Source organism: Chanos chanos, chromosome 15 (assembly GCF_902362185.1).
Source record: "Chanos chanos chromosome 15, fChaCha1.1, whole genome shotgun sequence".
Classification (NCBI taxonomy): Eukaryota; Metazoa; Chordata; class Actinopteri; order Gonorynchiformes; family Chanidae; genus Chanos; species Chanos chanos.
In genome coordinates this window covers 7,699,877-7,712,970 of record NC_044509.1, presented here as the reverse complement: position 1 = coordinate 7,712,970, position 13,094 = coordinate 7,699,877, and the positions used below count along the sequence as shown (strand labels likewise).

The following is a 13,094-nucleotide window of genomic DNA, read 5'->3' as shown; positions in this document are numbered from 1 at the left end:
CGTATCTTGTTTACACTATTGGTAAAGAGGTAGGCACTGGCTTTATAGACAGTTTTTGCCTCCACTTAGTAAGGAATGTTGTGAGCTGCTGCTGCCAGTCCCTGACAGTGACAGCGCCCCTGTCCACAACCGGCTATTTTGTTGTGATTCAGAAGAATGATTTCGCAGGTGTTCATCTTGTCTTCCAAAGGCGATTATCTCATCTACAAAGACTGTATCCTACCTAAGGCTTCTTTGGCTATTTGCATATTGGCTCCTTAAGAAGTTAAGCTAGGTTGCTAACTAGTATTTCTGCCACACGGACCAATGGCAAATTGTTGTTTCAGTCTGAAGTGTTAAGTCTAATGGGCAGGGAGTAAGCATATCTGAGGAAATAGCAGAAGAATATGAATGTGTTTTCAGCCCCTGTATGTTGCTTAACTTTCCGTATCAGTCCGTGGCGAGGCTGGGAAAGATTCCATCAGCGTGTTCTACGAAATGGTCACAGCCTTGAGTGGTGACCAGCCACCGGTTGTCATGGTAACTTTCCGCGTATTAATTATGTCAGTGACCGAGACATGGTTGTCGTTGTTTCATCACAATATGTACTTGTAAAACTAATAATGCTGGAGTGGAAATGAAATTTCTATAGCATTGTCTCTCTCCCATGAGTTATTGTCTGCCGAAAAAATACTTTAATCCCCTAGAAAACTAATTGTGTGTCTGTTTTCTCATACTGCTTCAACTCTTTTTCTAGACTCACAAAGACCTGCATTTCATTCATGTCAAGCAAGGTGGACTTTACTGGGTTGCATCTACAAAAGTGAATCCTTCCCCCTTCACTATCATTGAATTTCTCAACAGGTTGGCATGCATTGCCTGCACAGTTTGATGACTGTGCATGATTTGTGCAGACATGTTGTGTGTTATATAGCCAGTATCTGGTTCCTTTATAGGCCATTGCATCGTAACATGAAATTTGATATCTGCACCTTGTATTGCACAAATACAGATGTTCTTGTTTTCTTTATTTCTGTGTGTATTATGTCATTTTATATACTAAAACCACTCTACCTGTGTCACAGATTAGCTGCACTCACAAAGGATTATTGTGGCAGTCTGTCTGAGAAATCAGTCCGAATGAATTTTGCACTCATTTATGAGCTTTTGGATGAGATGGTGGTTAGTATTTTTTTTTTTTCTTTTTACTGCAGCACAACCGTAAAATACAACCGCTTGCAACCACTTTATTCTTTTGTATTGATCCATTAAGGGGTCCTGTCCATCCCCTGATCTCATATGTTTCTTCAGGATTATGGCTACATCCAGACAACCTCCACTGATATCCTCAAAAACTTCATTCAGACCGAAGCAGTCAGTTCCAAACCCTTTAGTCTGTTTGACCTTAGTAATGTTGGCTTGGTAAGATTTTTTCTTTCAGTACTATTCTCTTTTTGTTGTCTTAGATGTTTTGCACCTCTGATGACGATCCAAAATCAAATCTCCATTGCTGCCATCAGCAATTTAAATTTTAGTTTGGGAAGAAGCATTTTGCCTTTTTTGTGTGGAATCATGGGAAATGTAGTTTGTTTTCTTCTGTCCATCTCTGTCTCTCTAAGTTTGGAGCTGAAACCCAGCAGAGCAAAGTGGCTCCCAGTGCTGCAGCCACTCGTCCCATAATGTCCGGTCGTGGAGAGCAGGTGTGTGCTGCTCAGCTGTCTGAGTCAGAATCATTTGGGCTTGGAACTAGACGTGAACAATCATCATAGAAGATTCAAAAAGCGTTTATCTGATCTAATGAAATGTATCTGATCACTGTGTGTATGGAAATGCTGAAAAAAAGCCTGTGTTGGTCAAAGCTGAGCTGAACCGTTTTTGTTGTTGTTGTTGTTGTTGAATGTGTCAGTCTGTATTTATTAATGTTATTTATATCGTATCATGATATATGTGTCATTTCTGTCTTTTGCCTGAGCGTAGGGAGGGAAAAATGAGATTTTTGTGGACGTGATAGAGAGACTCTCAGTGGTCATTGGCTCCAATGTAAGTTCAAGTCAGTCACTTAATTGCTTTTTAAAATAGTGCTCCCATTTATGAGTGTTCTCAGTTACCCTTTTTTCTCATGTTTATTTCTCAATCCATCTTTATTTACTCCCACCTCTTTATTTGTCTCGTTCTCACTGACTGTCGTTTTCTCTGTCTGTTGCAGGGTATGTTGATGAAGGCAGATATTGAGGGTGAAATCAGAGTGAAGTGTTACCTACCAAGTTGTTCAGGTGAGTGTATCAAAGTGTCAAGAACAACCAGAAAATGAAGCAGTTAGATGTAGAGTACAAATAAAGCTGAAATAATTTAAATTAACTTGAAATATTGGACCTGCTGTTAGTTTTATTCTTCCTTACAGTTCTTCGTTGTCCAACACTGGAATGCTTTTTTTTTTTCAACTTACATTCCACTTATTTTTTTCTCCATTGCTTTCATACAATTTTTCTCCATGCTGCTGTTTTCCTTCAGAGATGAGAATTGGATTGAATGAGGAGTTCAGCATTGGGAAATCTCAGCTAAGAGGTGAGTAAACAAACCTCTCTTCTAGCACCATCACAGGTTCACAGGTTGCTGTTTCACCTCGGTCAAACAGTATCACGTTTTGTGCTCTTCACCTCCCACTTCTTTCCATCTCTCTCTCTCTCTCTCTCTCTCTCACTCTTTCAGGCTATGGGGCAGCAGTACATGTAGACGAATGCAGTTTTCACCAGGCTGTCAAATTGGATGAGTTTGATTCCTTTAGAATCTTGAAAGTTTGTCCCAGTCAGGGAGAGGTACTTATGGAAATCACAAACGCGTTTTCATACACATAAATCTTGTAGGAAATTTGGAGTAACATAAATATTTTTGTTATTCACAGCAAACGGTAATGCAGTACCAGCTCTGTGACAATCTTCCTTGTGCTCCACCGTTTCGTCTGTTTCCCACACTAGAAAGGGATTATGGGAACAGGTATATGGCTTACTGACAGAGATCCTATGACTCCTACATTAACTTTATTTTGATCTTTGTTTATTTCTAAACAGCTATAACATTTCTAAATAACATTTGCTTATTTCTAAATGAGCTTTTCCTTCTTATCCTGTAGGTTACTGATATACCTTAAACTACGATGTGACCTGCCACCCAAAAGGTTTGAATGTTAGCGAAAAAAAATGATTCTTATAGTAATTTGTTTTCTCTGTCTTGTAGTCTTTGCAGTCTGTTTTATAAGATGAAAGACCCAGTGTCCTCTGTCTGAGTGTAGTGAAAAGCCATCTCAGTCACAGAATTACTTTTTAAAGCAATGTTCCCTTATTAGTGTTCTCAATTCGTCTTTATTTCTCTAGTTCTTGTCGACTGTTGTTTTCTCTTTTTGTCCTGATAATGTGAAAATGTTGTGTAATGCTTATATAATATTTTTTTTTTACCTGTATCTTGTAGTTCTGCTCTTAACGTCTCCATAACAGTGCCTGTTCCTAAAGGCTCATTGAGGTGAGAAATGTCATCCATTGTTATCTTTCTTTCCAATCCTTTCTTTTCCCTCTCTCAACATATTCACACGTCTCAACAATGAGTTTGGAGTCAGATATGCTTCTGAGTCTGTAATCTGTGTCTGGGTTTAAATTTTCGGACTACATCGCCCTCCTCTTTTATGCCTGATATCTCTAAATCCAGCCTGTCTCAGGAGCTGAGCAGTCCAGACCAGAGTGCAGAGCTGCAGCCCAAAAACAAAGCCATTTTATGGGAAATACCTCGATTTCCTGGAGGGGCACAGCTTTCTGCACTGTTTAAGGTAATGCTTGTAATATTTCAGAAACGGTGATTTAAATAAAGTTGTTTATTCAAATAGATGCTAGTCTTAAATAGCTCTGCTGACAAGGTCAGGCTGTGTTAGTGTTTAATAAATCTAAGTGTCAAAAATTCTGGCTGTCTTAATTAGATCTAGTTGTTTTAAATTCAGTTTGCCCTAGTGTTAAATGGATTTAATACAAAGTGATACATTGTGTCTGTTTTCATCAGTGTGTGTTTATCACTGCTCTTCACACTGCACTTATAGGTTGAGGTTCCTGGCCTTAGCTCTGCCTCCTTACTGGAGGTTGGTCCAGTTAGCATGAGCTTCGAGTTACCTAAATACACCTGCACAGGACTTCAGATCCGGTTCCTTCGCCTCACCCCGACCCAGCCCGGACTGTCCCAACGCTGGGTCCGCTATGTCACACACTCTGACTCCTATACCATCCGTATCTGAACTCAGCAAAAAGAAAGAAAAACAGTGTTGAAACAAGCGAATTGCAGTGGCCTAGTGACCTTGGCAGGATATGCAAAGGCCAATCAAAGCATCCCATCTGAATCAGAATCAGAACTCACTGGTCTATCTGAGGACTTCCCATCTGAGTGACAGTGAACATGGGTCAAGCATTATTGTATCATAGGGACTTACCTGTGGAAGATTTGCTTCTCTCTGGCAGAGAAAAAATAAAAGACGCTGAGAATTTACCGCGCTGGATCCTCAGAGTGCTTCTTTTCATACATTGTTTGAGAGTAGTAGATTGTGGTCTTAGCATTTAAATATTGATTTGGATGACCTCTGTTATCAAGAAGAAGCATTCCATGAGGCGAATTTTCATTTTTATTGTAGCATAAAGATCTCACATGAATTTTTTCCTTATGGTTACATATAGATTTACCTCAGAGTGATCTTATAAATTGTGGCAGGTGTGGATTATTCTCTTCCTCAGTTAGGCTCAGAGTGTAGGGATGTCAGTTAGTAGAAGAGCGTCTGAATGGGCTCTTGATTAAAATCCTAAAGCCTGGAGACCACTGAGTATGACTCAACTTGTAAATCATTGACTGAATAATACTTTTAGATGATGTATATTATGTACTCATCTAAAATGAGACCTTGTACAACCATGACTACTCTACTTCTGGCACTCACACCTCGATCTATTAACCGACAACCGACAACCTATTAACCGTTCAGATAGTTACTCTTTGATTAAGTGTTCAACAGAGGGGGAAGAAAAACATTGTTTTGTTTCCGCTCATTCGCCATAGAGAGATTTTCATTGACACTTGTGCCATCTGCTGGCTGCAGCCTTTGATTTACCCACGGTATGTCCCGTGACTTTTAGTTTAATAATACGTATATTAAAGTTATATATGTGTGGAGGTCTGTGACCATCCTACACTGAAGACTTCACTGTGGGCCAACTTCCTTTACACACTGTGTCTCCAGAGCGAATGTTTTTGAATGGCACGAACAAACCCTGCACAGAACCGCAGAGCCAACGCTTCGCAAATTATGTATTACTTTTATTAATACGTCCACTGTACCGTGACACCCGCCACCACCCTAATTCACACAATATTACTTGTAAATCTATCTTGACAGTGGGAAGGAGTCACTGGGATCAGAAGTGAGCCTGTTTAAAGTGTAAAAGCGCACTTGCTCCTCGAGAAACATTTTAAACCAGTGTTTTGTAATAACGAGGGCTGGCAATACAGGCAGACGTACGCAGAGCAGGTATATGTGTGTTTAACAATTATTTATATAAATATATATATATATATATATATATATGTATTAGCTGTGGTACTGTGTAAATTAAGCTGTGGTACTGTGTAAATTAAGATTGCTCTAAAAATCTAATATTAGCAAATTGACTTTTCTGTTGACTTGGGTAATGAATCCTGTTACGAATGAGTGTTAAATAGTGTGTGCCAACATGTACATCTGGGCGCTAGTAAACCCTAACACTTCTCTCTTCGGTCACACGGAATGTTTTCCGGAGATGAGGCAGGAGGTGTGGAAGAAGCGGGCACAACAAGGCAGCTACTACATCGTCAGCTAGTTAGGTGGCTAACTGTCTGCCTAGCTACTTGTTTTCTCTCTTTTTAATCACCAACTGACTGCGTTCACTTACTGACTCACCAAATCTACACCAGAGATGGGGGATAAAGCGGGGACCCGGTAAGTTAATACGATATTTAAACCAGATTTATTTATCTTTATTTAAGTAACATTGGCTAGCGAAGTTAGCAACTCGGGTAACGCTAGCTAGCAGTAGTCAACTTATGTTTCTGGGAAGGGAATCGAATAGATACGTTTGCTTTGCGAAATTTTACTGTGTTATGGTAATACGTTTGCACCTAACATTGTACACCAATATAATGAGTGACGCAGGTTCGATATATATGCAATGTTTTGCTCATGCCTCAAACACATGATGGTCGTCCCAGCTATCACAGGTAGCTTGCGATATTTGACTCTTAAATCGCTTACAGATTTGTAAGCCATAAGTTAAAGTTGCTCAGGATTGTCTAGCTAATACTTGTGTACTCGTACTTGTTTAGAGATGTTCGCAATTAGGTGATTTTGTGCAACGAATCCTAAGTTATTACTGCTCATGTATCATTCAAATGAGTTGGTCTTTAATTTGCATTGGGAACTTGCAGACCAAAGTCTAATACTGCAGGCTGACTTGTAAACCAGCATTTGCTGATATCATGCAAATTTCAGCATAACGCACAAGAGTAAAACAAACGCAACATAGAAACGGTACACATGGCTGTCATCATAGCGTATGAACCGCAGAATGCATACCGAAGATTTCAGATTGCGGGGTAAATGAATGTTGTGGCAGCACGCTGCAGTGAACCATGACATTACAGAGAATCATGCATCTCTTTTTGGCCGTCTGAAGGGGTCGAAACGAGCTCGTTCCGATGTGTCTTCCGCATAAATAACATGTTTTTGCCTTAACTACGCCGCCCGATTAAGGAAGAGTACAGTGAACATAAAGTAAACAGTTGTTTGTTTGTTTAAATGTTTTACTTCCTTGCCCTCTAGGGTTTCCTCAGTGTGTGACCAAGCTGTGGCCTAGGTCTATGTAGATATGTTTTATACACAGGCCACTGTGGGATGTGTTAAAGAAACCATTGAAACAACTTATGTGCAGTCACACTGTTGATTGCAAACAAACATATTTGGATTTTGGAAATATAATTGCAGCCCTGCCTCTTCAATATTGCGCTATAATTCTAGCTTCCTTGATAACTGAGCACCGATAACTCATTTTCCATCTGTTATCCTTTGAAGGGTATTCAAGAAGTCCAGCCCCAATGGCAAGGTAAACACCAGTATATCCTTATGTCTGAAAATAACATTGACCACACCTCTACAACAGACATATACAGTCCTGTTTGTTATATTCACTGTCCACGGTTATATAGCTTATATATTTGTTGTTATGTGCTGTACTTATCTCTGCAGGTTACAGTATACCTGGGGAAAAGAGATTTTGTGGATCATCTTGATCACGTGGACCCAGTAGGCAAGTTAAAATATAGTGTTGAGGAACATATCAAAACGATCTGTATCATTACCTCCAGCTAGACAAACAAATAAACAAACAAACATTTTAGCGAGCACATTAAATAAAATCATCCTGAATGTGGTTCATTTGCAGTTTTGTTTTTAATCGTCACTGTTTCCACAGATGGGGTGATACTGGTGGATGCAGATTACCTGAAGGACAGGAAAGGTAACTTGGCAACCATGATATTAAGACTAATCTCTCGGACACTGAAGTCAGTAGTGTTTAGTGAATGGACTGCATTTGAGAAGTTCTCTCCTGTGAAGATTTGCCACTACTTAGACACCAAGTCTTTATCTCATATGTTTGTACAGTAATTTGACCAGATAAACATATCCATCTCACTTATTACCTCCCCAAGTGTTCGTGACCCTGACTTGCGCGTTCCGCTATGGCCGTGAGGATCTGGACGTTCTTGGGCTCTCCTTCCGGAAAGACCTTTACATTTCCACTTTTCAAGCCTTCCCGCCCGTTCCAGAGGAGAGCAAGCCTAACAGTCGTCTACAGGATAGGCTGCTGAAGAAACTGGGCCCACATGCTCACCCTTTCCATTTTACTGTGAGTGCAGCTAACTCTGCACATACTCAGACTCTTTTATTGAACACTCCACCCCTTGCAGTAACGTTTACACCCTTTTACATTTTTGAATTTGTGCGAATCACTCTGCAGACTCCCGTCAGCGTATCTTATGTTATGTTTTGCCGAAGGGACGGCTCAGTCGAAAAATTAAAATAGTACTGTAAAATGTCTCTGGCTTGTTATGATTGAGGAATAGCGTCAGTAGTCATGTCGAGTATTTAGAGCTCAGAAGCAACACCGAGAAACCAATCTACACGCACCACACAAGACTGCTCTGACTAATCGCCTTTGTTTCAGATCCCTCAAAATCTCCCTTGTTCCGTGACCCTGCAGCCTGGCCCAGAGGACACTGGGAAGGTACAGTCAAACGCAGATAATCACGTCAAGTCAGACACACGCTTATCTTTGCAATCTCTGCAAATTTCAGGTTTCATTGTTTGACATTTTCAGGTTTGGGTGGTATTGGCTTCACTTTCCAGTTTCTCTTTATGATGTCATTTTCAGGAAAACATGTCAGAATTTGAATGAGATATTATCTCTTCTAAAAATTTTCCCCTTCTCATCATTGCTTGTTTTCCTTGAATTCTACTAAGGCATGTGGGGTAGATTTTGAGATCAGGGCTTTCTGTGCCAAATCTGTGGAGGAGAAGATACACAAGAGGTAAAAGCTCATTTTACTATTTTTTTTTAATAGAGGGAGTAACAAGCTAGTGTCAGCCGTTGAGCTTGATCTCTTTCGGATGTTTACTTTGTTTTTTTCAGGAATTCTGTCCGGTTAGTGATCCGCAAAGTCCAGTACGCCCCTGAGAAACCTGGCCCACAACCAATGGTCGAGACCACGCGCAGTTTTTTAATGTCTGACCGCTCGTTGCATCTAGAAGCTTCTTTGGATAAAGAGGTATTCATTAACCTTTATTTTCCAATGTGAATGCACATACTGGTTTTGAGTAACAGCTGTCATGAACACTTGAGTTTCTCTCACTATCAGTTTTGCTGAGTGGTTGCACCTGCTTCAGCAAAAGGTCAATTTGTTTGCTCTCCAACTAAGAAAGATTTTAGACCCCTAATACTTGTCCAATGGAAACCTCTCTCCTCAGATCTACTACCATGGAGAGCCAATCAGCGTGAATGTTCATGTCACAAACAACTCTACCAAGACTGTCAAAAAAGTCAAGATATCTGGTGAGTACCATTCAAGAAGCTTGAGTGTTTCATACACCGTTCTCGACTTGAGTTTATTCTGTTTGGCGCTGTTATTGGCAGTCTCAGTCCAAAACAAAGACAAACTGTTAATCTGTCTCCCCTCAGTGCGGCAATACGCAGATATCTGTCTTTTCAGCACAGCACAGTACAAATGCCCAGTGGCCCAGATAGAAGCAGAGTAAGTACTTTTCCTACAGCGACACACATCCACTGTTAGAGTATGAACAGTTCTTTAAAGTTCCCTGATCTTTGTTCTCAGTCAATATGTACATTGTTAAAATGACACCCATAAATTACGTCTGGTTTGATCGGGGACATATTTCATATTGCTTTTTTTTACCGTGCAACTCTACATAACAGATGTTAACGCTGAACAGATGTTTACGCTTTTGCCTGGGGACACGTGTCTTCCCTGGATTGTTATATTATGACTATTAATGATAAGCCACAGGTTTACACAGAAAAGTCAATGTCCCTTTTGTCTTGGTCACTTTTTTAAAAGTCTCCAAAGGTTCCACGACACCTTTTGTAACGTGTAAATCTCATCATTCTTCAGCGACCAGGTCTCGGCCAGCTCCACCTTCTGTAAGGTCTACACACTCACCCCAACGCTGAACAATAACAGGGAGAAACGGGGGCTGGCCCTGGACGGCAAACTCAAGCACGAAGACACGAACCTGGCTTCAAGCACCATGTAGGTCGGACGCCTGGACGCGAGAGCCCATGTGACGTTTGACGTTGTCCGTGTGTTAAGTCTTTAACGCTGTCATTTGTTCTGATGTGTCGATGCCCCGCAGAGTGAAGGATGCGAGTAACAAGGAGATTCTTGGAGTGTTGGTGTCTTACCGAGTCAAAGTCAAACTGGTCGTCTCTCGCGGAGGGTGAGTTTTATTTATTTTTTTATATGAAAACTTTTTTTTTTTTTAATTACACGTCGGTATTTCATTTGTGTGTTGTATTCTCTCTTAGACTTCTCATTGTAAAGAGGTTATCGTTAAACTCAGCAGTTCCCTTCCAGCCAGTGAGAAATGTGAATATTACTCTGTAACACAAGGCGATACACTAAAAAAGACAAAAACAAAACAAAACAAAAAAACAAAGTTTCCATGGAATTGCTTTCACCCCTCTAGCCAGTTTCCATCTGTATGGATTGAATCCCTTTCTTTTGTTCTGTGCACACTTGACTCCATATTTCATTTCCTCCATGTTTGGCTTTAGCATTGGTTTCTGAATGATTCCTGAGACATCCCATCTCATGTTCCACCCACCCCCCCCATTTCATTCGTTTTCACCCCATTTTTGATTCTTCCTTGCTCACCTATTTTGTACTTTGGCTCTGCTTTGTCCTTCCATCTGTTTGTCCCTTCCTGCGTTGCATCAGGCTGTTAAGCAACTTGTTTGAGAGGTAACTATACATCCAAGCAGCTCGCTCTCTCCATACCTGTCGGTGTGTGTGTGTGTGTGTGATTAAACAGAGATATAGAAGCATGCTTGTTTGTCCTGTTCTCCTCACCCGTTTTTTGTTTATTCTTAATTGATAACGTTCACTTTGACCCGTGCTGTGCTGTCATAACTATACCCGGTTCTGCATCTTAAATGAAAGAAATTGAATGAAATTTTCCCGATGTCTCGTGTCGTTATCTTTCGCAGAGACGTCGCAGTGGAGCTGCCGTTCGTCTTAATGCACCCCAAACCGGCAGACCTCTCCGCTTCTCGTCCGGCCTCAGGTACACGCCCGTTGGGGCGCTCGAATCAAATCTCCGTCTTACTGGGATCATTCAGACGCGTGTTTTTACAGCAGACGAGCTCGAATCGTGTTTTAAAGTCAAATTTTTTATTGTGTTCGACAGCCGTCCCAGAGGTGGATTGCCCTATCGACACCAACCTGATCGAGTTTGACACAAAGTGAGTGCGTTTCGGTTTGTTGCGCCGCTGCCCTGAGGCGGTAAAATATCGATTTGCTCTCGCGTCGATTTATGCAGATAGCTTACTTTGTTTTCTTCTCTTAATGCCTCTACGCCCACTCTCTCGCTCTCTCTTTCTCACACTCTCTCTCTCTCTTTCTCTCTCTCTCTCTCTCTATGACTCTTCCAGCTGTTTCACTCAGGATGACGACTTTGTGTTTGAAGACTTCGCTCGCCTACGGCTAAAAGGAATGACTGATGACAAAGATGAAGACTGCTGAATCTCCTTTCGCTATCAATCATTTTCTATTCTCCAATTTACACAGTTCAAAAAAAACAAAAAAAAAAACAAAAAAAAGAAAACCTCAAACAGAAGTAGAGAAATAAAATTTAAAAAAAAACAAATCAACTTAAAAAACTTGATACAGTGGAGACAGATTGTACATTATAATTTTCCTCATATTCTTCTGGCCAACCTTTTGATGGTGAAGCAGCGTCGTTCTGCTGATAACGAGAGGAAAACGGAGAGAGACCTTTTGTCAAAGCAACGAAAGCAGGGAAGAGGAGGATTTGGGGAGAAGAGAGAAAGAAACAGTGATCATGAAGAAGAAATGCCACAGGGATTTTTTTTTTTCTTTTCTCTTTCGTTTTTTTTTCCTTTTTCATGCTGATTTTGAAATTATACCTTAACGTCTGCTGCGGCCAATCTGCTATGGACAGCAGCACCAAAATGGAGGGGGAAATTTTGGGGAAAATATACAACTGAAAATATGAATCACTGCACACAACACACATCACTATATTTTACTATGTTGCGACGCAACCCTTGATATTAACTGTAACCTCAAACGTACATTATGTTTTGCTACCATGAAAATATTATTTCATTAAGGACTAAGCGACCTGAGTATAAAACTCAGAAGTGTGGGGGTTTTTATGAAACTACAACAGAACAACATCTCCAGAATACAGCCACATACCTGCCTCATCGTTGTTGGTTTTTGTTTTTTTTTTCCATAATTTTACCTGTAGCAAAGTGTTAATCTGAATTTTGTTTTGCCATAATTTGACTCCTGTACTACTGGTACCAGGTTATACCAGCTGTACCACATTGAGGCTCCATAAGTTTCAGCCAAAAAAAAAAAAATGGAGTCAATGATCCAGCATGTTCTTTTAGTGGTGCTGTGACTGCGACCTGTGATTCTTTGTGCATTTAAAGAATACTTCTTTGCACTGCTAAGATGTTCCTGCTGGTGTGAAAAACACACACACACACACACACACACACAAAATCGCTGCTTCTGTTATGTCTGATTGCTGCAGTCGGTCTGAATGATTAACATCTGTTATCTGCTGTCTCATAAAGCTAGAATGCGGATTCAGCAGACCAACACCTTAACACACCTCTGTCCATAGATTCGCATCTGTAATTTCAGACCGGTTGCCTGGCAACCACAAGATTCATCGTAACAGACTGACCTGACAAAGTCAGCAATTCTACTTCGTAAATATACTTTTAATTTTTTTTTTTCTTAGACAAGATGTTACTCAGAGAAAGAAATACTGTAAACATGTTATAGCATTGTCATAATCGTGAAATGTATCATTTGCCATTTTATTTTTTATTTCAAAATTAAATTTTTATTTAATTTTTTTTATTAAAACAGAGAATATATACATTAAATGTCACATGACTTGTGTGGTGTGTCCTTAATAATCTTCAGTTTGGTTCTTTGGTCAAATACAGAAAATGCATATTACAATATTTTTCCCAAAAATTTAAACTGCAACAACTGAAAAAGTACTTTCACTGAAATAACCATTGCCACCTGTGTTTTTTAATTGGTTAATAGTGCAACCGCTGCTTTATGCAATGAGAATTCTACAATTATTTTATTGTTTTAACGGCAGCACAGTTCAGTTGAATTGAATGTCTATTGTATATGGCATCGTTGCTCCAAGCATTTAAATGAATTGTCCTCAAACTATGGTTTTACGATAACATGGAATTAGAATGGTGTCATGT

The 13,094-nt window shown here is 40.1% G+C and overlaps 2 protein-coding genes across 8 annotated transcripts; both read left to right on the top strand.

The window, feature by feature from the left end:
* The first annotated feature begins 156 nt into the window (after positions 1-156).
* On the top strand, positions 157-4,421 carry ap4m1 (adaptor related protein complex 4 subunit mu 1). 2 transcript variants are annotated; one of them, XM_030792884.1, is made up of 15 exons: positions 157-214; positions 434-519; positions 737-843; positions 1,065-1,161; positions 1,291-1,401; positions 1,599-1,679; positions 1,957-2,019; positions 2,186-2,252; positions 2,491-2,544; positions 2,689-2,795; positions 2,882-2,973; positions 3,110-3,154; positions 3,445-3,495; positions 3,679-3,796; positions 4,061-4,421. In XM_030792884.1, the coding sequence occupies exons 1-15, from the start codon at positions 157-159 to the stop codon at positions 4,250-4,252; spliced, it is 1,329 nt and encodes a 442-aa protein (XP_030648744.1). In that variant the 3' UTR covers positions 4,253-4,421. The 2 variants fall into 2 exon arrangements, with proteins under 2 accessions (XP_030648744.1, XP_030648745.1); XM_030792885.1 differs by having other exon boundaries at positions 434-531.
* A 1,452-nt stretch (positions 4,422-5,873) lies between these two features.
* Positions 5,874-11,382, top strand: arrb2a (arrestin, beta 2a). Of its 6 annotated transcripts, XM_030792364.1 has the most exons (16): positions 5,874-5,977; positions 7,106-7,136; positions 7,280-7,340; positions 7,506-7,550; positions 7,744-7,940; positions 8,259-8,318; positions 8,555-8,622; positions 8,724-8,859; positions 9,059-9,143; positions 9,270-9,342; positions 9,721-9,858; positions 9,962-10,045; positions 10,546-10,569; positions 10,815-10,891; positions 11,015-11,069; positions 11,259-11,382. In XM_030792364.1, the coding sequence occupies exons 1-16, from the start codon at positions 5,955-5,957 to the stop codon at positions 11,347-11,349; spliced, it is 1,248 nt and encodes a 415-aa protein (XP_030648224.1). In that variant the 5' UTR covers positions 5,874-5,954; the 3' UTR covers positions 11,350-11,382. The 6 variants fall into 6 exon arrangements, with proteins under 6 accessions (XP_030648224.1, XP_030648225.1, XP_030648226.1 ...); XM_030792365.1 differs by lacking the exon at positions 10,546-10,569; XM_030792366.1 differs by lacking the exon at positions 10,546-10,569 and having other exon boundaries at positions 10,815-10,909.
* Positions 11,383-13,094: the final 1,712 nt, after the last annotated feature.